Below are 26,547 nucleotides of genomic sequence, written 5' to 3'. Positions count from 1 at the left end.
TAGGCATATGTTTGTATATAATTATGTAATTAGTGTTAATTGTACTGCATTGGTTGGTCGATTTCTATTGTAGGGAGGTGGAAAGAAATTAAGTACCTATTTATTGTTATGTCGAAATTTTCTCTTTGACTTTTAATTTTTAACGTAACCATTAATACGATTTAAATTCTGCAATGAAAAGTTATTGATGCAATATAAGGTGAAATATAATAGTCCGGGTGAATAGTGCAAACAATGTAATATTCCTAGATCGTCATACAAGCAAAAAAATATTTGACAATTTTCAATAATGACTTAATTACTTCTTAATATAAAAAATGAGTAAAACAATAAAAATACCGAACTCCAAGGGAAATTTAAAACGGAAAGTCCTTTATAAATGGACAAAATCAAAATCTCATTCACATCAAACGAATGGAAAACAACTGTCCTATTACTTCTTAATATATGATTAGGACATTATAACTAAGAAAAAGGGTTTAGATGTTCCAATATGTTTTGATAAAATTATACTTCATATCTGAAGCAGATTCAATTACAAAATATATTTCGCTACAGCATGTATTGTCAAAATTTGAAACATGATTTTTAAAAACTTAAAAAAACTGAAAAGCATCACACCGGGTATGCCGATACGAAATCCGGTGAAGGATCCGAATCCCGATGAGCAATTACGCTTTGTTTAGTGCAATTCGTAAGTAAAATCTGGATCTGATTCCCAAGGAGGATCCTGATTTACTTACTCACCGTATTGCTGTCTCGTGTAATTGCTCCTCGGAATTCGGATCACTCCGCGGATTTTGGAATGGGATAACCGGCGTGAGCATGACATTATTCCTTTTGACAGATTTGCAACACTGTCACAATACAATGAACAAAAACCACAGTGACATCAATATCATTGTAAACTTTTATTCAAATTTCCATAGTGTTTCTTTTAAATTCTATGTATGTTAGACCGTACTAAACAATTAAAAAAATAATGTATAGGAATCACAGGGGAAAAGGGGGGGGGGGGATTCAATAAAAATATTTAATTGAATACGATTTTGAGAGACACAGATTGGAAAATTTTAATTTTTTCAATAACAAAAGACGATAGATATGTTGCTTCAGTCTCATCAATCGATGAACCAAAGACTTACAAATCTGTATACATGTATCACCTTCTTGCCTGATATGCCAATAATAGGACTACATTTTATTACATGTATGTACCATATCTTTTAAATAAAAGAACTGATGTATTATTATTATTATTATAAAGCATTTTCAACTTATAAATATAAATTCAAGGAGATGTGGTATGATTGTCAATGAGGCGACTATTCACCAGAGTTTAAATGAAGTGAATATAAGCATGTATAGGCCACCGTACGGCCTTCAACAATGAAAATAACCCCTGCGGAATACTCAGCAGGCCCCGACATTAAAATGTGAAACAATTCAAACGAGAAAAATAACGACCTATAGTGCTTAACAAGATTTTGTGAGGTAGACGAAGTTGACCTTAAAACGATTGTATCGAATTTTGATGTCCAAAAATAGGCAGATCGGACATATTTTGACTTTATTTACTGACTACTTTATTTAGGATAAATTGTAATTTTAACATTATAATGAGAATGAAAAATGTTTTTCTTTTGTTAAGGTAAACAATAATTTTACCTGGCGTAGCCGTGCGTAAAATGTATTTCGGTATTTCTCTTCGAAAAATGACTTGTTTAATGGAATAAAACGTCTGATTTGTAAATTTTCTCTTTTTTTCTCCGGAATATGCTATTAAAAATAATTTATCTACTCTATATGTGGAAAATTTGGTAAAAATATAAGAAGTGGCAATTTTTACCTTTCATACCTTTAGTTTCATTGATAAAAAATAATATGGAGTCGACCAGAGTCCAGTCTGAAGGTCATTTAAGTTACTGTACACATTCATGCATGTTCTTATTTAATCAATATACGTGTATGAAAAAAAAGTAATCAGTTGGAGATAAACTAAAAATAACTTAATCCAATCAAATTGCGTAAGATTCAATAACAATGACCGGTCCACAGCATGATAATAAGTAATAGGGGTAAACTGGGTAGGGAGGAAATGACAGATATTTTAAGTTCAGTTTTTGCAATTACGAATAAAAAATTTGTCAACCAAAAGTTTTGCTATAATTTCATAAACATGTCGTTCTGTATTTGTATAGTTTTCGGATCTTTCATTTTCGTTTTTAAAGCAATAGAAAGTTTGGGCTTCAAAAGTCTGCATAATTATTGACTTTATACCAAAAATTCGCCCTTTTAAAACATTTAATGTTTCACAAATAATACATGGATACAAAGTAAAATCATTCCATAAAACACTGCAAAAAAATAATTCTGATTGGTATTATAGTGACTGCTATTGTCATAAAGTGCGTTGAAATGAACCGTGGTATAGCAAACATCGAATTCCCTCACAAAATGTTATCACTAGCTATAGTCTATAACAATTTTTTTTTACGGCAAACAAAATATAACAGACATACACCAACGGCAACTACTGAACCACAGTAACACTCGCACATGCATGATAGCGCAAGTTTTATAGCATCAACCATTTTATGTTGGTCCTATACAGATGGCAACTATACAATCTATACAGAGAACAAAAGACTGTCAGAAAATTTCTGTTAGTATCTAACAAAAGTCAGCATCAAACACAGTATAAAAGAAATATTTATTAATTAGCAAAAAAAAGATTTATAGAATTAAAAATAAAAGTATGTTTTCTAGGGATTATTGACGTGTAAACAAGCCCGATTAACTCACAAACTGAACAAAGTATAATAATAGTATGAGTAACCTCTAGAAAAATGTGTTAAATCCTTATAATTCCCGACCAAAACATAATTATTATGTTTTTATTTCTGTTATCTAATACATGTTACCTTATCCACGTGTACTTTCACGTGTATCTGTTTATAAACATTTACTATAATTGATCCGAATCGGACCTTTAACTTATGTCAAATTTTAGGTTTAAAGTTTAAGTGGTACGTGTGTTCGATTCCAATCTTTATTGACTAATATAGCTAGTTTTCCAGCCGACGGTCGGTCGTTCTCTCCAGAAACTCCGGCTTTCTCCACACACACACACAAAAAAAAAAAAAAAAAAAAAAAAATGGCCGCCACGAAATATACAATAGTACTGACAGTGGCGTTACGTTAACACCAAAAATCAGCCAACCAATCAAAATGAAATAAATCTTGGGATTCTATAATGTATATCGGACATGGTCACATGCATATATCACAGCTTAATCGATGGTGATGAATGATGATGAATGACTACTTAACGTCCAGCGGCAAATTAATATGCATATTCAGGACGAGAACATGTTAATGTAATATGAATATTAACCCTGCTTTGTACTAGACCGACACGCTGAGCCGGATTTTTAACGTGCTAGTTCACAAGGTAAACTGAGTCCGCAGGAAGACATGTCACCTTACCCGGACACATTATTCCGACTCCGAGGCTACCAGTCTTTGCTCTTATCCCTAAATGCCGCGTGCTTAGCGGCGGAGAAGCAGAAAATACAAATTTTAAAGTCTTTGGTTTGACCCGGCCGACGCTACCACGAGACCACCGAGGCGGCCAGCTTAATCAAAAGGAAGCTATTAAACCAAAAGTTCCAAGTGGAGAAGTTGATGTCATCCCTTCGAACACTTTTAACTCCTACATTGTATGATTAAACGAAGAATAATAATTATATACACAACTTCAGTAGCAGTTCTGGAACAACTCCGGCAAATCATTATCATATAGACATAAATATAGTTAGGATCAGTTCTAAACTCTGCCAGAAGAACTTTTATAGAACAGTCTGTTGACTCTAGACCATTGTCCATGACACCTTCAAAACAGTTTCTGACAAAAGGATAGTACTAGTACATGTATGCTTATTAAACGTACCCCACTAGAATAGAGTAAATACATACCAGATTGTGAATGGAGATCATTCTGTGATACGGTTACTCTGTATTGTTCATTATTGTTTTGCCTGTTGTTTTAATTCTTTTACTTTAATACATTTATTTGTACTGGTATTATCTCAGGATATGTCATTCAGAGAATTCGACGATGACGACATATCTTTCATAGTCTCTGCTTGATTAATTCACAACTTTGGTATACTGTAAACCAACTTATTTTCGCGGATACTTTATTTCGCTTTTAGCCTTTTCTAGTCCATTTCGCTACGACTTAATTTTCCGATTTTCAAAATACTTGATTTAGTTACATAAGGAAAGATCCAAGTTTTGCATATTCGCGACTATTTATATTCGCGTTATTTTTCTACTCGCGAAAGTCGCGAAAATAAATCGCTCGCGAAAATTAGTTGGTTTACAGTATTCAGGACGGATGTTGTTTGGAAAAGCTGAAAATATGGAATTAATGCGACACTTACTGTAGTTTACCGATGTTTGAAGCTCGTAAATCGATTAGGAAGAGACAAATTAAGGTAAGAACAAAAATTGAGGGAATCACAAATACACCAAAAGTAGCGAGACCGATTGCATAGACAGGGAAAACATCTCCTGCTATGAAAGCACCACCGCCATGCGATGACGGTATATATTGACCTCCGTATGATATTGTGTGTTAAATGGGTTTAACTTGTATTCATATTATCAATGTATCTACTTGCATTAATATATTAAACTTGTTTTTTCTTTTGTAAATTTCAGTGTCATTTGGTCTCTGGCGGAGTGTTGTCTCATTGGCAATTATAGCCCATCTTCTTTTTTATAAACAAATAGTAAGACAAACTTGGTTGACAGAGATGTTTTAAAAAGCAATTCCCTCTCGCTCATAACATACTGGTATCTAAGTCATACTAGTTGCCAAGAGGTCCTTGTATCTATTAGAATTAAACAGATAAAAAGACAGGGACCAGTCTACAAAAAAAAAAACAAAAAAAACAAACAAACAAACAATAAATTCGTATTTTAATAAAATTCATTAAGAATTTTTAATATTTAAAATACATATATACAAAGGTAGATAACACTGTATTTTTTGTTTACTTGCGTGCGTATATTTTGGATTATCTTCGTTGGTATATAATCACTGTGTCTAAACTACCCCGGCAAAAAATGTTTGGACTCGATAGTATCTAATGTCCGGTACGGTGACGGACAATCAACAGACAGAGAAAAGGTAGAATTTCTGTTTATTTATTTGTTTTTTAATGACATTGAAGAATAAACATACACATATAACTATTTTCGATTGTGTGATGTAATATTTTCTACAACCGTTCTAGATTAATGGAGAAATAAGTAAAAAGGCACACGAAAATGGTGAATTGAGTGAACCTTGCTACGAATTTGTGTAATTTCTCTTTAAATTGTGCACATTGTACGGAAAGAAAAGTACGGAAAGAAAGATGTTAACACAGAGATTGCATGGCTAGTCACTATGAGCACCTCGATATTTGCATGTCTGTGCATGGAACAAAATAAATGGGTCATGTCAAAATGGAAGGACCCTGTTTCGTCAATGTTGTTTATTACACAAGGACCCTGTTTTGTCTCAGTATAGGACCCGGTTTTGTTTTGTTTTGAAACCACAAATTTATGAAAAGCTACGTTAGCACGGATCTGGACATTGCCCATCGGAAGAAATTAAATATTTGAGTCAAAAAGATGTTATAAAGATGTTATTGCAATACAAACATGTGTTAAAATATATTTCAAACGGGAACTTTTCGAAATAGGGAGTAGACATTTTTGAATGCTATACGTATACCTTATTGATCTTATCTTCGAACTAAGTTTAAATGGAAATAAATACTTTATCAATCTAATTAAAATATAGAACTCGGATTTCGTTATACTGCATACGCATATATATGCAGTATAACGAAATCCGAGTTCTATATTTTAATTAGATTGATACTTTATATCATGTACTTACATTAATTCCTTATGATAGAAAAAAGAAGATGTGGTGTGATTGCCAATGAGACAGCTCGTCACAAGAGATCTAATGACACAGAAATTAACAACTATAGGTCGCCGTACGGCCTTCAACAATGAACAAAGCTCATACAACATAGTCAGCAATAAAGGCCCCCAAATGACAAGTGTAAAACAATTCAAACGAGGAAACTAACGGCCTAATTTATGTACAAAAAAATGAACGAAAAACAAATATGTAACACAGCAACAAACGACAACCACTGAAATACAGGCTCCTGGCTTGGGACAGGTAAATATATACAGAATGGGGCGTGGTTAAACATCTTAGCGGGATCCCAATCCTCCCCCTAACCTAGGAAATTGGTGTAACAGTACAACATAAGAACGAACTATAAAAATCAGTTGAAAAAGGCTTAAGTCATCTGATGGATACAACTAGAAATACATCTCAAAAATGTTTGTTTGTCTTATATTCTTCTGTAATGATGTAAAAATAAGAAGATGTGGAATGATTGGGTTACCATATCAATTTATCAAAAGAGTAAGGATAGTATGCTTTACTACACTATACGCTATGTTTACAATATATTTACTCATTCGTTCATCCATTGACGGACAGTGAGAGAAAAAGCTCCGTTTTGAAGGCCGTACTTTGACCTATAATGGTTTACTTTTACAAATTGTGACTTGGATGGAGAGTTGTCTCATTGACACTCATACCACATCTTCTTGTATTTATTAGAACGTTTTGGATATCTCAATCAAAATGGTTGCCTTTCGAACGTGTATTTTATGTCCGCTTCGAAATACACAAGTTCTAAACTTCCCCATTAGAAACAAAATAATTCTATCATGCCATGCTCTACGCTCATTTTAACATAGGTAGGCATTATATTTGTCAATATTTTATACCTGGCTAACGCTTGGTTTAAAAATTTTAACAAATATAATGCCTTCCTGTGTTAAAATGAGCATTGAGCATGGCATGAAAGAATTATTTCTTTTTATAAATAAAAGTTGGTTTGAAACATTATAACGTCCAATATCTTCGTCTTCGTCTTCGTAGAGCAACCTAATAGGTAATTTAGCCCGTGAAAAATGACAATGAGACAACTTTCCATCAGAGACCAAATGACGTATAAGTTAACAAATATAGAACACCGTATGGCATCCAACAATGAGAAACGTCCATACGGCATAGCAAGCTAAAAAAAGGCCCCGAAATGAAAACTGTAAAAAAAAACTAATGTGGAAACTAACGACCTAGATTTATGTACAAAATAAAAAACGAAAAACAAATACATGATTGTATGATATATAGCAACAAAAGACAACAACCGATTTACAGGCTCCTGAATTCGGTACTGGTACATACAGAATGGCGAGGTTGAACGTGCAAGCCCCCCCCCCACGCTCCCCCTCCAAAAAAAAAAAAGTGGTATAACAGCACAACATATGAACAAAGTTTAACTATAAAATTCAGTGAGTTGAAAAAGGCTAAACTCATTTGATTACAGAGCCCCTATAGTAAATATGGGATTGGCGGCTGTCTCTGTTTTTTCGTCTTTTATTAAATTTTATGATGGTATACGATATAGTTACATTATATCAGTGGCGGATCCAGGGGAGTAGAGGGAGTACGCCGACCCCCCCTTTTTGGTGGCTAGAAATAATTATTTATCATGTTTTTTACGATTTATATATGATTTTTTATTTAGCAAAAAATCGTTAAAAAAGGTTCCCCTTGCTATGCTCGGCGGTAAAAAATCCGTTTATGAATACGTCCCTTTCAAAAATCATGGCCTCGGTCCGCCCTTGCATATTGACAATTTTAAACTTGACCTAATTGCTTAAATTGTAGAACATTTGTCAATGTACGATAATCAATATACAATGAAGAGATAAACCTATATATAATAGTTGTACTATATAGGGCAGTTGTTAACAACTTGATACTAGTGCATTAAAGAATTTGTTAATGTTAAAGAAAAAAAAGAAAAGAAAAAAAAAGAGAGATAAAACATCGTTTATTTATATAAATTACTAATCAAATAATCATTATTGCAATTTCCGGATGGCCCAAGACTTTTATACTAATTTATACTTAGTATTATTATAACAAGGAGGGGTAAACAGATTTTTAACGCACTATTATTGTGATCCTTTGCGCCGCATGGAAATTCCTTTTCTTGGTCGATTCTGCATGCACGTACATTTGTCTTATTCTCTTGCTTTATAATGAACGTTTAGTTTCAGAATATTTATTTTCAAACGATTATACTGTCTTCTCTTTAAGTAGAGCGGAACACTAAGATAACCATCTTGTTGTCCCAAAAAAATCACATATCAAATGTGCGTCCTTAAATTTTCAAGGCCGTACACTAATTAAGTTTGAACACTTAAATTTACATAGATATAAAAAAAACTAATTCCGTTTCAAAACCTTCATTTCTTTTTAATTTTTCCTTTTTTTTTTATACAAAACAAAATTGAAATTTGCTTTGTTCTAATATAGCAGGAATTCAAGTGTTTGCGGATTCAAAAAGGTTATAAGTTATCCTCTGAAAGAAAATGTTTTTCAACGATCCCTCAAACTGCTGTTAAACGCCATATTTTAATTTTCGTCATGCGATTATGCATTATTTTCTATGACAAAACCGGGTCTGCTTTGTGAAATTCAAGGACAAAACCGGGTCGTACACATTGACAAAACCGGGTGCTTCAATTTTAACATGACCCACTTCTTTCATTCCATGCACAGACATGCAAATATTGAGGCGATCATAGTGAAAAGTCTTGAAATCTCCGTGTTAATATCTTTCTTTCCGTACCTTTCTTTCCGTACAATGTGCTAAATTTAAAGAGAAATTAAACAAATTCGAGGCAGGGTTCACTCAATTCACCATTTTGATGTGCATTTTTACTTATTTCTCCATAAATCTAGAACGGTGGTAGAAAATATTACATCACACTATCGAAAATAGTTATATGTGTATGTATATTCTTCAATATCATTAAAACAACAAATAAATAAACAGAATTTCTACATTTCTCTGTCTGTTTATTGTCCGTCACCGTACCGGACATTAGATACTATTGAGTCCAAACATTTTTCGCCGGGGTAGTTTAGATACAGTGATAATGTAAAGTTTAAATAGACTTTCTCATGTGTGCGTTTTGTTTGAAACAACCACTTCAATCCGCTTCTAGTAAGAACACAAGTACATATGTGATGGTCATATGTAATGGACCAGATCATTGGAAATGTTTGGAGGAAAACAATAATGTAATATCCTGAACCTACAACAAAGGAGAAAACAAGTATATCTTTAAACCGATCATGAACACAACATTATAATTTTTTTCATTTAGATTTTTAAATACACTCAATTATAAAACTAATTTAAGTGAAATATTCGAAAACCCTAAAGGTTGACTGGGGTATAGACATACGGTCCTCCTTGGACTTCTCCCATCCTTCGGTACAACTCTGGCGAAAGTGGATCGTCCATTTGACTATGCGGGAGGTATAAATACGTAGCCACGTCCAGTCGGAATGGGGGACATTGAAATACATGTATACGTCTCGCGTATAGAGAGAGATAAAGAGAGTGCCAAACTATTTGCACGTTAATAAACCCTTGCAACAAGGCCTTGAGTTATCTGTAGGTGGCCTGTTGCAAGGTAAAATTGATGCGCCCTATCCAACATATCCTAGTTTTCCAGTGACAGCCGAAATTCTCGCTCGATCTTCAACTTGGTCGAGCTTTTCGGGGAACCTACCTAAGGAAGTAATTGTTAACTTGTCCTAGGCTAGAAATGCACGGAATACCTACCACTGGACGTAAAAAAAAAAAAATTCATCAAATAATAATTTACAAGTCTGAGGGACTTCAATCATGTCAAGTATATAGATCAACAGAAAAGAGGAAAAACAACTGATAATATTTCACATCTGCATATAATATATGTGTTTTATTGTTTCAGTTATCTATAGTAATTCCAGACATTCTGGATGGCCGGGGATATGTCACCAGACACAATTCTAAAATAGACCATAAAACGAAAATTAATGTACCGGACTTTTAGCCAATATGGATTTTTAATTTTTATTCTTGTTAAACATTTAGTAGTATTGAGATAATTTAATTTAATACTTTTGGACAGGAAATAGAGAAAATACAATTGAAAATTCAAATTACCATTTTTATTATCAGCTAACAGCGTCTCTGTGGTTTTGATATACCTATTTAGTTTGATCAAAATTTTAATATAACACTTACACACGTATTGCATTATTTGTGTTTCTGGCTTCCATATTGTATGATCTAGAGCGTACCTGAATAAGGTTATTCCGTAATAAGCGTCGCGCGCATTTGCATTGTTAACTTAATCAAGCATTTATATATTTCATTACCCTCAATTAATTTAGTTCAAAATCAATTATGTATCGCTTTCATGTCTGTTTGGTCGTTGTAGTTCAAATCCCGTATACCAGTTGACACGCTTTCAAAGTTCAACTATGCCTTTTCAAAATTGTAAAGTAGGAACTGGTATCAAATTAATATATATTATATTGATTCTACTGATATATTTCAACAAACATACTAGTTCTTTAATTAATCATGTATCCATAAATGCACGATATCATATAACGTTTTTAAATTGAACCGAATTTAAAGATCAAATGGCTAGGCTTACTTGCATTTAGCATATCTACAATTTTCAGAAAAAACTGTATAATATTTTGTTTGTGTTATTCAAAGAAAGTCTGAGGAAATCTATAAACTGAAAGGTAGGAACAAAATGCGAATGCATATATCAAATTGATTAATTCGAAGCAATCCACATGATCCATCAAATGAATAATTTAAAAAAAAAACTTATTTTTGATAACGATAAAAGGCTTTAAAAAACCAAACCAACAAAGCATTGTATTGCTAAAAACTATTAAACTATTCATTCGTATCTATTGAAGAGTGCTCATTAAGGAAATTAATTTGCAACACATTTATTTTCTCTACTGTACTGTGCTTAAAATGATATAGAAGCCAATATAAAAAAAGGAGATGTGGTATGATTGCTAATGAGAATTTTTCCACCAGAGTTCAAATAAGGCGATTTAAGTATATATAGGTCACTGTACGACCTTCAACATCGATTAAATAAAAGCATACCGTATAGTCGACTATATAAGACCCCCATAAGCTTCATTTGTCATGTAAACTAAATGCCTTTTACTAGGAGCAAGATTAAAGCTAGAGTAAATATATATGTTATTCGAGTCATTGGGTTATTGTCTATTGACTTATACATGTACCATACACATATTGCTTTTTATGCATGTATTTTTTGAAAAATTTGTTTGTGTCTGGTAATGTTTTATGTCATTCTCCGACCTGATGAGTCTGATTGCGCCACTGCTACATTTTTTATTACAATGCAAAAGAAGGAGCCTTGTACATGTATCGGTAAAACGATCTCATCTGCCACAGTCTGGATCATTCAAGTGTTATTATTTTCTGAATTTACTCTGTTCCGTCGAAAATCATTCATGTCCTCTGACTGCCAGTTTTTTCAAATCGAAAATTCATGCGCCTATCGTACATAAATATATCGTCAAACAACTGCTTTTTTTTGTTCGATACTGCGAGTTTTGATTTTTTCTATTTTTTTTTAAAACTTAGTAAAAAAAGTTACCTTCTGGTTGACTGAAGTATCGTGATATGGTCATCCCGTGCGAAAATGGTGAGTCCGTTCGGCTGAGCATGGTTGTATCAAATAGCATTAAGGTCCCATGTTTGAATAAAAAGTAACGTTCCTTAAATCCGAAGCCTTATAGAAAGTGCATGCCCAACTCTTTACACGTTAATTATAAGGTTTATGACCCCTTCTGTAGAGCCTTGAATGTGTGATAATATCAAAACAGCAAAAATATTGAATGGCTAGGATGAAAAATTGTGTCCTGCATTTTTTTTTGGTTGTAATCTCTGTACTGCCTTTTTATTTTTCACTCTATTCGGTCCTGCCTTTTTTTATTAGTTTATCCTGCCTTTTTTTTTTTGCAAAGTTGCTCATTCTGCCTCTTTTTTTTTTTTACTCAAAACTCCTGTCCTGCCTTTTTTCACATTTCATCCTAGCCCCCCCCCCATCAAAATAAAATGGTAGCTCCCTAATATCTTCAATTCAAAACTTGTTTTAGGGAGATAATTGCTAACACTGCATTTTTTAGTTCACCTTCTATTTAGTACATAGTTGTCAAATATAAGAGTACACGGAGAAAGGTTGTGGATTTTCTATAAAATTTCCATATATTTAGCATTCAAACCACAAAAGGGTACACAATATTTAACAAAAATGCCGCAACTTCGTAGATGGCCTGATTCTATCCCATTTCTAGTGATAGCCGGTGTTCTCGCCTTTTTGCCGGTCAACCTATCCTGCACAACTTACTAGTATCTATTACATTTATTGTTAATGTGTTCTCAACTTGAATATGCACGAACTATTTCCCATTGGACGTTAAACAATAATAAATCACCCTTCGCTTCATGAAAAGATGATCTAAGGTTGTTGTGACAATATAAATAGAAGTTAACAAATATAGGTCATCGTATGGCCTTCAACAATGAGAAAAACCCAAACCGCATAATCAGCTATAAAGTCTGTTTCCACACTTTTTCCAATTCCATGTGGAAATGTTTTACGCGTTCTATAAAGCATCTTGCTATATATCACTGCAGGTTAGAAAAACTATTGAATGCTTTAAAAAGTTATATTTCATCGACGAGACATAATTTACTAGCTATACGTTTTTTTTTCTTATTCAAAATTGACTGGTTTTATTTTAAAAGTTGCTTATTGTTTTAATTACTGTTTTTATTTATAACATAGATAACAATGGCAACCAAGCGTAAATCAGAACCAGATGATGAAGACCAACAGCAGCAATCCGATGGTCCAACCAGCAATAAGAAGCTAAAACATCATTCAGCTAGTAGCGATACCTCTGTAAATGAAAGCAATGCAAATGATACTAACGATTCCAACACAGAAAATCTTATATGTATATATAGGAGAGAATCAGCAGGGGAAATAACCCAAAGCGGGCCAATACACCTACGTAATTCCGAACCAGACAACGAAAATCAACAACAGCAATCCGACGGTTCAACCAGCAACGAAAATAACACTAGCGATTCCAACGCAGAAGATGTTTTATATAGGAGAGAATCAGCAGGAGAAATAACCCAAAGCAGGACAATACAAGTAGGAATAAACGAAACAAGTTCTTACAAGTATATTGACACGAAAGAAAAATACATCTCTGCAATCAATGAGCTTAACAACATGATTAAAGACGGCAAAACCATATCATTGGACTGTGAAGGGGTAGACTTATCCAGATTTGGATGCGTAACGATGGTTAATATAGGTACTAGAGATATGGTCTATTTAATTGATGTTTTGAGGATAGGGAATAGCGTATTTGATGACGGTCTTCGCTGTATACTTGAAAATAATAGTATTGAAAAATTGATGTTTGACTGTCGAGAAGACGCGGATGCTTTATTTCATCTGTATAAAGTAAAGTTGGACGGAGTACTAGATGTTCAATTGTTAGAAGCGAGGAACAGGATGAAAAGAAAAAGACATAACACGTTATTGGCAAGTCTTGAGACATGCCTGGAAAGTTTTCCGTCTAACAGTACTCTCCTTAGGTTGAAAAAACAAGGACGACAAATTATGCTATGGACAACCAAAATATGGGAAAAAAGACCCCTGAGTGAAAGTATGCTGAAATATGCAGCTGTAGATGTTCTAGGACTTTTTCACGTATATGATAAATTTAGAAACATAATGCCACACAACACCTGGAAAGCTGCATCAAGCCTGTATTGTGACAACAAAAGATCTCGAGCAAGAACGCATCGTGATGGAGATGCTCTTTTGCCGACACGCGTGCGTGATATAATCCTGTAATATTTAATAAAACCAAGGACAGTTTATTTTACCTGTCATGCTTTATGCCCCCGCGACAAAGTGTCGATGGGTATATCAATTTACCCCTGTCTGTCCGTCCGACCGTACATCCGTTCGTTCGTTCGTTCGTACTTCCGGATATAGATACATGATAGTCCGGCTATCCCCTACTACAGTTTTTGAGTTACAGCTTTAATATTGTGAAGGTTGTTTGTACACATAATTGAAGTGTGCATGTCCACAGGATTTGGATTTTTTTCAATTTTCTTAAAATGCCAGTCGAATTATTTTGTATTAAAGTCAGAAAAGGGGATGTTAGATATTCACAAAAACCGGTAGGTGGACTTCATCTCCTTCTCACTTGCAATATAAAGGAAAACATGGTTTGTACTACTTCTGTAAGATTTTAATGTCCCAAATGATATAAATAAGACATTTTTAGTATTGTCAAATATTTAATCAATACCGGGTGAAAACTTTTAGCTGACAGTACTCTGGAAAGTTAACACCTTTTGGCTGGACATTAAGTCCTGCAAGTGTAGAAATTCAAAATTAAAATAAAAGATAGATCATTACACATTAAATTTATAATTTCCTATGGTCAGGCGATGTACAATTTGTGTCTTACAGACAGCGCAACAATTTCAATTTGTACTTCAACATCACTGTTTGTATGTGGAACTATACTCATTCGTTTGGCAGAGGAGAGGAGAGGGGGCATCATTCATTTCTATTTATTGCTGTAATTTTCCTATTAATCATTTTAAAATAAATACAATAATTCATTGCTTGTTAAATCGAAGTGATAGTTTTCAATTATAACATCTTTCAGATGAATAGAATGCAAAATGATTTTATGAAGCCTGGTCATCTCTTCATCATAGGCTAAATATTGTATTGGATTTGAAACAACTGCAGAAAACGATGTTTTATATGTTCTCTATTTCACCATGAAAGAGTGTTCAATTTTTAAAACGCAGTTTGCTGTTAGTTTATTCGAATTTGTAAATTAGGTGCTTTCGAATGGTTTTTCTGGAATAACCTTTAATAGGAACGCTGAAAACTACATCATGTATAAGTCAATGAGGCAAAGATATTTGTGGAGTATGGAAATAAATCAACTTGACAATAGGAAAATTTTCTACGGTCAACTTTGATTTACAAATGTGGGAAGTGTGAATACAGACACTTATCTCTGATTTTTGTTTTACCTTGAATTCTTTATATAGCAAAAGGTATTCAACTTGCTTTTTTATGAAATGACAAATAAAACTCAATATGACGTAAATCTACATCCATTTATCTACAAGTTTCCCCACACCTTTGCTGTCTGAATTAAGTCTTGACATGCTCCACTTCTCACAATGGATTGGCATTATTACCTCCACCCCGACTGCAAGAATGATTATAAAACAGTTTTTCCTATAGATCTGTTGTTTTTTTTTTATGCCAGAACAGGACTTATCACCAAAACCGTAAATATATAAAAGATTTTCTGATGAGGAATTTAATTAGTGATTTATTGCTTCTAAAGGTATTTTTTTAGGTTTTCCAACATTTATTTTTTTGCGATACAAATTGACCAATCGGGGTCCCTAAATGTTATTCAATTACTGCAAATTCATTTTGAGAAGAGGACATGGTATACAGTTGCCGTTTTAGAAGGCATTAATTTGGTCCCTCAAAAACACTAAGAACACAAATATGAAAGCAAGGATATATTAAAAACACGCAGAACTTCATGACCAAAAGGGATCTTAACATAGTATCGTTTTCATAACAGTGTGGACGAGACCATTTTTTTGCGCGCTCAAGTCTCCCATTGACTGGGTTAAATTAGGTGAACGGTCGTCTGTAACGCCCATTTATCACGTCGTATTAATTATGGACATTTAAACTATGAGGTTACCAAAGGTTCTAAATGGCTAAAAAAACATTCGAAAACAAGAATGTGTCCATAGTACGCGGATGCCCCACTCACACTATCATTTTCTATGTTCAGTGGACCGTGAAATTGGGGTCAACACTCTAATTTGTCATTATAATTCATAGGGAACATGTGTACTAAGTTTCAAGTTGATTAGACTTCAACTTCATCAAAAACTACCTTGACCAAAAACTTTAACCTGAAGCGGGACAGACGGACGGACGGACGGACGAACGGACGGACGAACGAACGGACGCAGAGACCAGAAAACATAATGCCCCTTCTACTATCGTAGGTGGGGCATAAAAGAAGTACAGGAATAACCTTTGTGCTTTGATTAATATTGAATACTTAAACGTTCCGTTTTTGTTATGTTTTGATAAACAATTTGTATGATATTGCACGTTCGTTAAACATATAAATTGATTTAACTAGCTTTAAAAGTTACAATATGTGTTGGCTATTTTCTTTTTTGGACGTCACAGCGATTAACCCATTGCGGTTGTCTATATTTTTTTTCACTTAGTATCTGTTAACTTTTATCTTGTGTGAAATTTTATTTTAGAACGAATGCATGGTCAACTTTCAATAGTTGTGCAAATACAAAACATAGACAAAATATACTTTCGAACGGTCTTTTTCGTACTTGCAAGATATTGGACAGTCAAAATCTATTTGGACCAAGCCTTATGAAATTTGCATTTTACTTCACGAAATACTAGTAGGTAAAATGTATAGTTTGGTGTATTTTGGAAAGTGGAACTTTTCTTCTCACTACTATACTTGTGAAAAACCCTTGGTAGCAGAAGATTATGCACCGACTATTCTTCCTTTTTAGCTCACCGGAGCCCGAAGGGCCCCATGTGAGCTTATGTCATCACTTGGCGTCCGTCGTCGTCCGTTGTCTGTCGTCGTCCGTCGTCGTCTGTTGTCGTCTGTCGTCGTCTGTCGTCGTTAAATATTTCAAGAATCTTTTCCTCTAAAAATACTGGGCCAAATACCTTCAAACTTTAACTTAATGTTTCTTAGGGTATCTAGATTATAAATTGTATCCGAAGTTTTGATCCATCGACAAACATGGCCGCTATGGCTAAAAATAGAACATAGGGGTCAAATGCAGTTTTTGACTTATATCTCAAAAACTAAAGCTTTTAGAGCAAATCTGATATGGGGTTAAATTGTTTAGTTGGTCAAGATCTATCAGCTCTTAAATTTTCAGACGAATCGAACAACCCATTGTTGGGTTGCTGCCACCGAATTGGTAGTTTTAACAAGATTTTGTAGTTTTTTGTTATTATTTTGAATATTATTATAGATATATATATATAAACTGTAATTAGCAATAATGTTCACCAAAGTAAGATCTACAAAAAAGTTAATATGACCAAAATTGTCAATTGACCCCTTAAGGAGTTATTGCCCTTTAAAGACAACTTTATATAATTTGTTCATCAAGTTTGCTAACATTTAAAAATCTTCTCCTCTGAAACTACTGGGCTAATTACCTTCAAACTTTAACTAAATGTTCCTTAGGGTTTTTTGTTTATAAATTGTATCCAAAGTTTGTATCCATCGACAAACATGGCCGCCATGGCTAAAAATAGAACATAAGGGTCAAATGCAGTTTTTGGCTTATATCTCAAAAACTAAATCTTTTAGAGCAAATGTGACGAGGTAAAATTGTTTAATTTGTCAAGATCTGTTGGCCCTGAAATTTTCAGACGAATCGAATAACCCATTGTTGGGTTGCTGCCACCGAATTGGTAGTTTTAACAAAATTTTGCAGTTTTTAGCTCACCTGGCCCAAAGGGCCAAGTGAGCTTTTCTCATCACTTGGCGTCCGTCGTCGTCCGTCGTCGTTAACTTTTACAAAAATCTTCTCCTCTGAAACTACTTGGTAAAATTTGACCAAACTTGGCCACAATCATTATTGGGGTATTTAGTTTTAAAAATGTGTCCGGTGACCCGGCCAACCAACCAAGGTGGCCGCCATGGCTAAAAATAGAACATAGGGGTAAAATGTAGATTTTGGCTTATATCTCTGAAACCATATCATTTAGAGCAAATCTGGCATGAATAAAATTGTTTACCAGGTCAAGATCTATCTGCCCTGAAATTTTCAGATGAATCAGACAACCCGTTGTTGGGTTGCTGCCCCTGAATTGGTAATTTTAAGGAAATTTTGCCGTTTTTGGTTATTATCTTGAATATTATTATAGATAGAGATAAACTGTAAACAACAATAATGTTCAGCAAAGTAAGATCTACAAATAAGTCAACTTGACCAAAATGGTCAGTTGACCCCTAAAGGAGTTATTGCCCTTTATAGTCAATTTTTAACCATTTTTCGTAAATTTTTGTAATCTTTTACAAAAATCTTCTCCTCTGAAACTACTAAAACAAATTTAACCAAACTTGTCCACAATCATCATTAGGGTATCTAGTTTAAAAAATGTGTCCGATGACCCCGCCCGTGAACCAAGATGGCCGACATGGCTAAAAAATAGTACATAGGGTAAAATGCAGTTTTTGGCTCATATCTCTGAAACCAAAACATTTAGAGCAAATCTGACGAGGATAAAATTGTTCATTAGGTCACGATCTATCTGCCCTGAAATTTTCAGACCAATCAGGCAAGACTTTGTTGGGTTGCTGCCCCTGAATTGGTAATTTTAAGAAAATTTTGCAGCTTTTGGTTATTATCTTGAATATTATTATAGATAGAGATAAACTGTAAACAGCAATAATATATAGCAAAGTAAGATCTACAAATAAGTCAACATGACCAAAATTGTCAATTGACCCCTTAAGAAGTTATTGCCCTTTATAGTAAATTTTTTACAATTTTCATAAATTTTGTAAATTTTTGTAAATTTTTACAAAATATTTTCCACTGTAACTACTGGGCCAAGTTCATTATAGATGGAGATAATTGTAAGCAGCAAGAATGTTCAGTAAAGTAAGATCTACAAACACATCACCATCACCAAAACACAATTTTGTCATGAATCCATCTGTGTCCTTTGTTTAATATGCACATAGACCAAGGTGAGCGACACAGGCTCTTTAGAGCCTCTAGTTTGTTATTATTTTGAATATTATTATAGATAAATATAAACTGTAAGCAGCAATAATGTTCAGCAAAGTAAGATCTACAAAAAAGTTAAAATGACCATAATTGTCTATTGACCCCTTAAGGAGTTATTGCCCTTTAAAGACAATTTTACACAATTTGTTCATCAAGTTTGCTAACATTTAAAAATCTTCTCCTCTGAAACTTCTGGGCCAATTACCTTCAAACTTTAACTTAATGTTCCTTAGGGTATCTTGTTTATAAATTGTATCCGAAGTTTGTATCCATCGACAAACCTGGCCGCCATGGCTAAAAATAGAACATAAGGGTCAAATACAGTTTTTGGCTTATATCTCAAAAACTAAATCTTTTAGAGCAAATGTGACATGGGGTAAAATTGTTTAATTGGTCCAGATCTATCAGCCCTGAAATTATCAGACGAATCGAACAACCCATTGTTGGGTTGCTGCCACCGAATTGGTAGTTTTAACAAAATTTTGCAATTTTTTGTTATTATTTTGAATATTATTATAGATATATATAAACTGCAAGCAGCAATAATGTTCAGCAAAGTAAGATCTACAAAAAAGTTAATATGACCAAAATTGTCAATTGACCCCTTAAGGAGTTATTGATCTTTAAAGACAATTTTACACAATTTGTTCATCAAGTTTGCTAACATTTAAAAATCTTCTCCTCTGAAATACAGGTGAGCGATTCAGGCTCTTGAGAGCCTCTTGTTTAAGTGTATGTGTGTTTTTTTTTTTTTTTTGAAGGGGGATTGGTTTTTTTTTCATGCACATACATGAACATTACTTTTGTAATCTTAGTGTCGTACTTTTTTTCGTCCCTAACTTTGAATGTAAATCTATTAGTTTTTTTTCCTCTTTTTTCTGAAAAAAAGTATTTTTATTCCTTTCCAATTTTTTTTAGAATCAATTCATTTCTTTTAAAACTTACACCAAGGATTTGTATAGTGAGATCTCACTATACGAATCCTTGCTTACACACACACAATAATTGACGGCAGTTTATATGTCAACCTCGTCCTTTTTTAGATCGTGCAGCAATTTAATTTTTAAAATGTGGTCAAAATTTGCTCGAAGCGGAATAAAGCAACAGCTTAATAAGGATTGAAATTGAAATAATTGTTATAATTTACACAACATTACTTTTTCCTATATAAACATTCAAAACATTTGTATTTCTTTTTTTTTATTTACAAAATTTTTTTCAAAGACCACATTGTGACTTCGAGATTGAGTACAACCATGAAAGCGCTTTTCCTTTTCTTTCTTCTGCTGTTAGTTTAACTCAGTTATTTTGTGTCATGAATTGGTATTGATGTCATCTCGTTTGTTTTTAAATATAAAGAAAAGGGGATCCGGTTGTATGTCAATGAGACACAAACAAACGACAAAAAAAACAACAAAAAAAAAAACAACAAAAAACAAAAAACAAAAAACGGGCAACACTCATTCTTCAACAATAAAATACGTTACAAGAAAATAAGTTTTGTAAGTAAAAGACCAAAATTCGTGAGATACAGGAATGAAATATCGACGAGTACTGCAATTTAGTTATTGATTAACTATCCTTAGTAAAAGAGACAAAAAGAATCGCACACACGAGTAACAGTTTCCCCTTTACATAAAAGCATTATTCAAACAGAAAAGTTTTTTAATTAATTAGATATACATAGACAATAATAGTGCATTGACTTGACATATCAACGATATAAGGATGAGGCTTAGAAACGGGGAAATGCGAGGCTCTGCCGAGCTTTTTCTCCGTTTCGGGCCGAATCCTTATATCGTTGATATGTCAAGTCAATGCACTATTATTGTCTTTATACTGCAATCTAAAAAAAAACATTTTCAATTGTTGTTTAATGTGTTAATGTTATTATTTGATTTAAATATTGGGAAACTTCCCCCTTTTATAAAAAGGCCTCATATCATGCAGGCGGAGAAATATACAACACAATGAAATGTACATTACCTGTTGAAACCCGCAATCGATGGTGAACGAACTTGTTTGAGAATGAACTAAAATTATCAACAATAAGCATAAAACATAATAATTTATAGTTTGCAAACCAAAAAAATTAACAAGTGAAATATGTTTTTTTTCTAAAAATTGCAAAAGAAATAAGTTTGAGTCGTTGTATACATTGGAAACAAGAACAGGTTGATTAGGTCGTATGAATAATTAATTATAATTTCGGCAATTTCTATTTAAATATTCATGAGGAAAAGTGATATCAGGTCAGTGACTGTATATGACATAGAAATATACGGTCAACGCGTTTTGACTGTTCAAATAGAACGAGTGCAGTATAAATATAGATATATACATAAATAGAGGCAATTGAATTGTGTAGTACTGGTTGACAAATTCTTATTCGTTTTTGCAAAAAATGAACTTAAATTATCTGTCATTTTCTCCCTACCAAGTTTACCCATATTACTTTTATATACTATATGTATATACTTATCTACTATTAGAGATTTAGGGAAAGTCTTTGTACCGACTGTTGACACCGACTTTGACAGATAAAATGAAAGGGGTCGTCTCAAATGTAATTTTTACGGCGCACTTGAATCATAAGGTATTTTTGTATAAATAAAATCAGTCCCATGAACGAAGCATATTAATACTCAATCGACAATGAGCAGCAAAATTTGAGTCCAGATATTCCGAAACAGAACATTTAAATCGGATATGTCGTCAAGCTCATACACATGTGTATCAAGCCAGATAAGTACTGTTGAATGATGTTTTTTATTTTTATTTTCTACACCTACACAGCCATAGTGTACACATATTAAAACGTCCAGTTTCCGTTAGAAATATAGTGGAAAGGGTATACTAGGGGGAGGGGCAGAAGCGGGAACATATAATCCGTGCTGACAAAAAATTGGGTTCAAATACTTTTTAAGCCAGAAAATTTACGTTACATATCATTTTTGATATTAAATGCATTCCTCAATCTCAATCTGTTCATCAAAAAGCTTTACGAATCTAGAATTCCACTATTTTCTTGTATAAATTGAGAAAATGACAAGATACTAGGAGTCCCTACAAATTATCTCCAAAAAAATCAGGATATTTTGTATATAATTCGGCTTCAATCGTATTCATCATACCATGTTCTCTCGTTGATTTTCGACGTTCGTGTTGCCCCAATTAAAGCAGAAATAATGCATGTATTCAAATATTTCCCAGGTTAGAAGAGGGTTGGGCGCTCACAAACATGCTCAACCCCGCCACATTATTGATGTTACTGTTCAAAGTCAAGAGCTTGTAGTACAATGGTTGTCGTTGATTCATTGATTCTTTTTTTTTTTATAAATTAGGCCGTTAGTTTTTTCGTTTGAACTGTTTCAAATTTTTCCTATCGGGGATTTTTATATCCGACTATACAGCAATGAGTTTCTCATTATTGAAGGCCATACGGTGGCCTATAATTGCTTAATACCATTTCATTTTAACTCTGGTTGATAGTTGTCTCATTGACAATCATACCACATCTCCTCATGTTAATTTCAATAGAAAACCTTTATGGATGCACGCAAGACAAAAGCTCAGACATATTGCGGAGACCTCTGCAGGACTTGTGAACAGACAACAATCTTTATTGAATTTAATAAGTCATTGTGTAAAATTTTGTTTAAAAGTTATTGGCAACTTATATAAAACTTGAAATGCTAATTACTTCGTACTTTTTTTAATTTTAAGACGATCCCATTCATTCTATCTGTCAAAATTGGTGTAAACAGTCGGTACCGAGACTTTCCGTAAATCACTATTATAATGTGGACCAGTCATTGTTTTTGAATCTTACGCAATTTGATTGGATCAAGTTCTCATTAGTTTACCTTCAAACTGTTAATTTTTTTCATACACGTGTTTTGATAAAATCAGAACATGCATGACTGTGAACAGTAACTTAAACAACTTTCAAACAGGACACTGGACGAGTCCATATTATTTTTTATCAATAAAACTAAAGTTATGAAAGGAAAGTATTGCCACTTCTTATATTTTCACAAAATATTCCATATATAGAGTAGATAAATTATTTTTAAATAGCATATTCCGGAGAGAAAAAAAGAGAAAGTTTACAAATCAGACGTTTTATTCCATTACACAAGTCATTTTTCGAAGAGAAATGCCGCAATACATTTTACGCACGGCTACGCCAGATAAAATTATTGTTTATCTTAACAAATAAAAACATTTTTCAGTCTCATGTTATAATAACAATTAATCCCAAACAAAAGTAGTCAGTAAATAAAGTCAAAATATGTCCGATTTGCCTTTTCTTGGACACCAAAATTCAATACGATCGTTTAAATGTCAATTTCGTCTAACTCTCAAAATCTTATTAGGCACTATAATAGTAAAAATCGTTCAATTAAACGTTCATAGCAGACCTGTACGCGCGAAACTTTTTGCGGCATCGAATCGTTTTTATATATATTTTTTTTTTTAAAGAAAAAGCAGATAATAAAGGACATATTGAAGGAATAAAGTTTAAAACACTTAAATATATGAAAAAATACGTATACACAAGAACAAGATCAAAATGATTTTAAAATAAATTCTGATGATATAATAAGGGAAATAACTGTAAAATAACGGAAGTGATAGGTATACATACACGCACTGCATAGTTATAATTCTATATTGTAGTAGCCAAATCAAAATATTTATACAAAATTAGAAATTCAGAACTATTTTTCGATGCTTGCAACGGACCCTTCAGATAGTCGTTGCAAGAATCCCTCAAACGTGCAGAGAGTGTGGTGCTCACTCTACTAGGAGCATTGATTTTAATGTTCCTATTCCGACAGGACTTGGTAGTGTAATTTTATATTGTTCAAACGGCGACTTTTGTGTGCTAATTTAGCATAAGATCACGTGAGTAGTTCAGGCATTTCTATTTACATATTATACCTATAACCTGCAATGACATCAGAATGATATTCAAAATCCATATGAATTTTTTACTAGATTGTTGAGAAATATTTTTGTACGTAAACTGTAAAAGAAATACAAAGTCTCAAGGAGAAATATAAAAATTAAAATCAGATATAATCAGCTATACTGCATTGTTTATTTGTATACAGAAGGCAGCCATCAATATTCTATTTGACACACCCAATTGTTCGTGAACTACAGTCCGGTTATCACGGTATAACGTGACTATGGTATTATGTTAAAGTGTTCGCGTGATAATTTTTGTAAACTGAACTTTTAATGAAAAAAAAACACCTCATTGCAGAATATGCCATTCTAAATGTTTTCGGTTATGTGGAAAATAGGATGTTAAAATGTATCTGGTAAATTTTATAAGACCGTTATGGTAGTCTTGATACTTGATGACAAACAGAACGAACTTGCCTTTCCTATTTTATCATATTTGTGATGGTGATATTTTGTAAGCTCCTTCTTTGGAGTGCACATCTCTCAGATGTCTGTAATATTTTCTTTACAATTCATTTTACAGTAAGAATATTATATGTTATTCTGAACTTCACAGGGACTATGAGAAAACATCCCTTGTGAAGCCCGATTCACAATTATATTATACTGGAGTGTACTGATTTTGTTGTTGAATATGGGTTTGAGTTTAACAATTATATGCCGTACTTTGATCTATAATGATTATTGTTAACTTTTTATACATTGTGACTAGGATGGAGAGTTGTCTAATTGGCACTCATACCACATCTACTTATTTATATTGATATTTATTTTACCGGTATAATAGAGGAAAGTGCCTTACCTGATCTGATTTTGATGGTATGTTCTGTTATTTACATTTGTATTCCTTTGATCTAGATAATAAAGGGGATTGATGCTAACTTACACCACCAGCCACTTGCCATCAAGCATAGCACTGACTTCTTTGTCCGGGATAAGCTTTACTTTTGGCCTTGTTATGCTAAATCGCTCGCCAAACGTATGTTTAAGGTTTTGGGGTTTCAAATCAAATCTTTTGCCATCTAGCATCACTGAAAAGACTTTATTTGTAGAAATGCTTATCTGGAACAGGAAACATTGGGACCGTTCACTGTTATTATTTGTTATTTGCGTGTCCTTACTCTAGAGGGTCTTCTTTGTTTGTTTGTTTTTTTATTTTGTAATATCTTATGAAGTATTTCTTATGAAGGAAATTTTGTACTGACATATCTGTTATAGTCTCACACTTGTCTGTTGCTAAAAATCGTAAGTTAACATGTAGATGTCCTTTCGTATGTGTGTGCCGTAGGGTTACTGTTACACACAGTCTTATTAACTGTTAATACACATTAACTCATTTATTTAGTATTAATGTACGTATATAATGGGATATTTGATAACTTACTAAAGAATCAAAAGCTTAAGGCTTTCTACAAAATAAAACAAGGCGCTCGTAACAAATTGTGTAAACCGATCAAAAGAAATGGAACTGTGAAAACATAGTTCAACTTGAAATGTAGATCTGCATACAACAACAATTGAATAATTTTGTTGAAGTTCATCAAGAAATTATACATTAAAAAGTATGCAAATATATATAGTATAAGAATGGGACTAGACGTGCTGCCAAAAAGACAGAGCACCAAAATAAGGAGATCGAAAACATACCGTGTCCTGTATACAATTTTGTACACATGTTTGCAGATTTGTTTACGCCAATATAAACTCGAAACATGTACATAAGTATTTAAATAGTATATTCTAACGCTACTTAAATAGTCCATGAAATATTTTTATATTTGTTTACTATGTTTTAAACTACTTCCTTTTGTAAAAGTTTAATAGTATTTTCAAACTGATATAAAATACAAAATTGTCATCATTTGTCATCGTCATGGGATATGGAATGAAATATTAACATGGAAGATATAGCATTCAGAATTTGTTTTACTAAAATTGGACGAATTAATCAACACTGAGAAAGATTCCTCTTTAAAACCTGTTTAAAAACGTTTACTTACAGTATGCTGTATAGTTACTATTTTCCGAATGAGATACAGGTTGTCATGATTGGTTACAGATAACTCGATATGGTAAATTTGTTTATCAAATACTTGAACAAATCAACATTTGAATCTATAAAATTCTAGGTACAAGTTTAGTCCGTCAACTTTCACTTTCACAAATATTGGATAAAAAAGTATAACAAAAATACCGAACTCCAAGGCAAATTCAAAAAGGGGAAGTCCATAAACACTGACAAAATCAATCGATCAACGGAACAAGTGAAAATCAACTAAAAAACAAGGATATTAAAGCATACATGGTTCAGGCCTAATGAATAATCAATTGAGAACTGATTCAGTGGCAAAATTATTTAAACTACTCAGAGAATTTGGTAAGAAATCCTTGCCTCTGTTGTTTCGAAAAATTGGATCGAAACGGAAACAGTATGTTGTAGCCTCCATCGTATCTCTTGGAGAAATTGAAAATGAAGATTTTCGATTTATTGTTGAACCTAGGAATAAATTAGAAAGAATTCTAAGGGATAATGACGAAGTCGGTTGTTTTGAAAATTACAGTCTGTGTTTTGAAAGAATCGCTGTCTTATTGAACCTCCCAGATCCTA

General features: G+C 33.1%; 1 protein-coding gene across 1 annotated transcript; it reads left to right on the top strand.

Moving 5' to 3' along the window:
* The first annotated feature begins 10,597 nt into the window (after nt 1-10,597).
* Nucleotides 10,598-13,973, top strand: LOC127710686 (piRNA biogenesis protein EXD1-like). The gene is made up of 2 exons (XM_052216629.1): nt 10,598-10,759; nt 12,859-13,973. Exon 2 carries the CDS (start codon nt 12,865-12,867, stop codon nt 13,945-13,947), a length of 1,083 nt encoding a protein of 360 aa, XP_052072589.1. The 5' UTR covers nt 10,598-10,759; nt 12,859-12,864; the 3' UTR covers nt 13,948-13,973.
* Nucleotides 13,974-26,547: the final 12,574 nt, after the last annotated feature.

The sequence above is a fragment of the Mytilus californianus genome, unplaced genomic scaffold (genome assembly GCF_021869535.1).
Source record: "Mytilus californianus isolate M0D057914Y unplaced genomic scaffold, xbMytCali1.0.p SCAF_8, whole genome shotgun sequence".
Classification (NCBI taxonomy): domain Eukaryota; kingdom Metazoa; phylum Mollusca; class Bivalvia; order Mytilida; family Mytilidae; genus Mytilus; species Mytilus californianus.
The sequence above is the reverse complement of the archived record's forward strand: the minus strand, read 5'-3'. Positions and strand labels throughout refer to the sequence as shown.

Coding starts and splice junctions, on each gene's coding strand:
- LOC127710686 (XM_052216629.1), top strand. CDS start 12,865: ATGGCAACCAAGCGTAAATCAGAACCAGATGATGAAGACCAACAGCAG.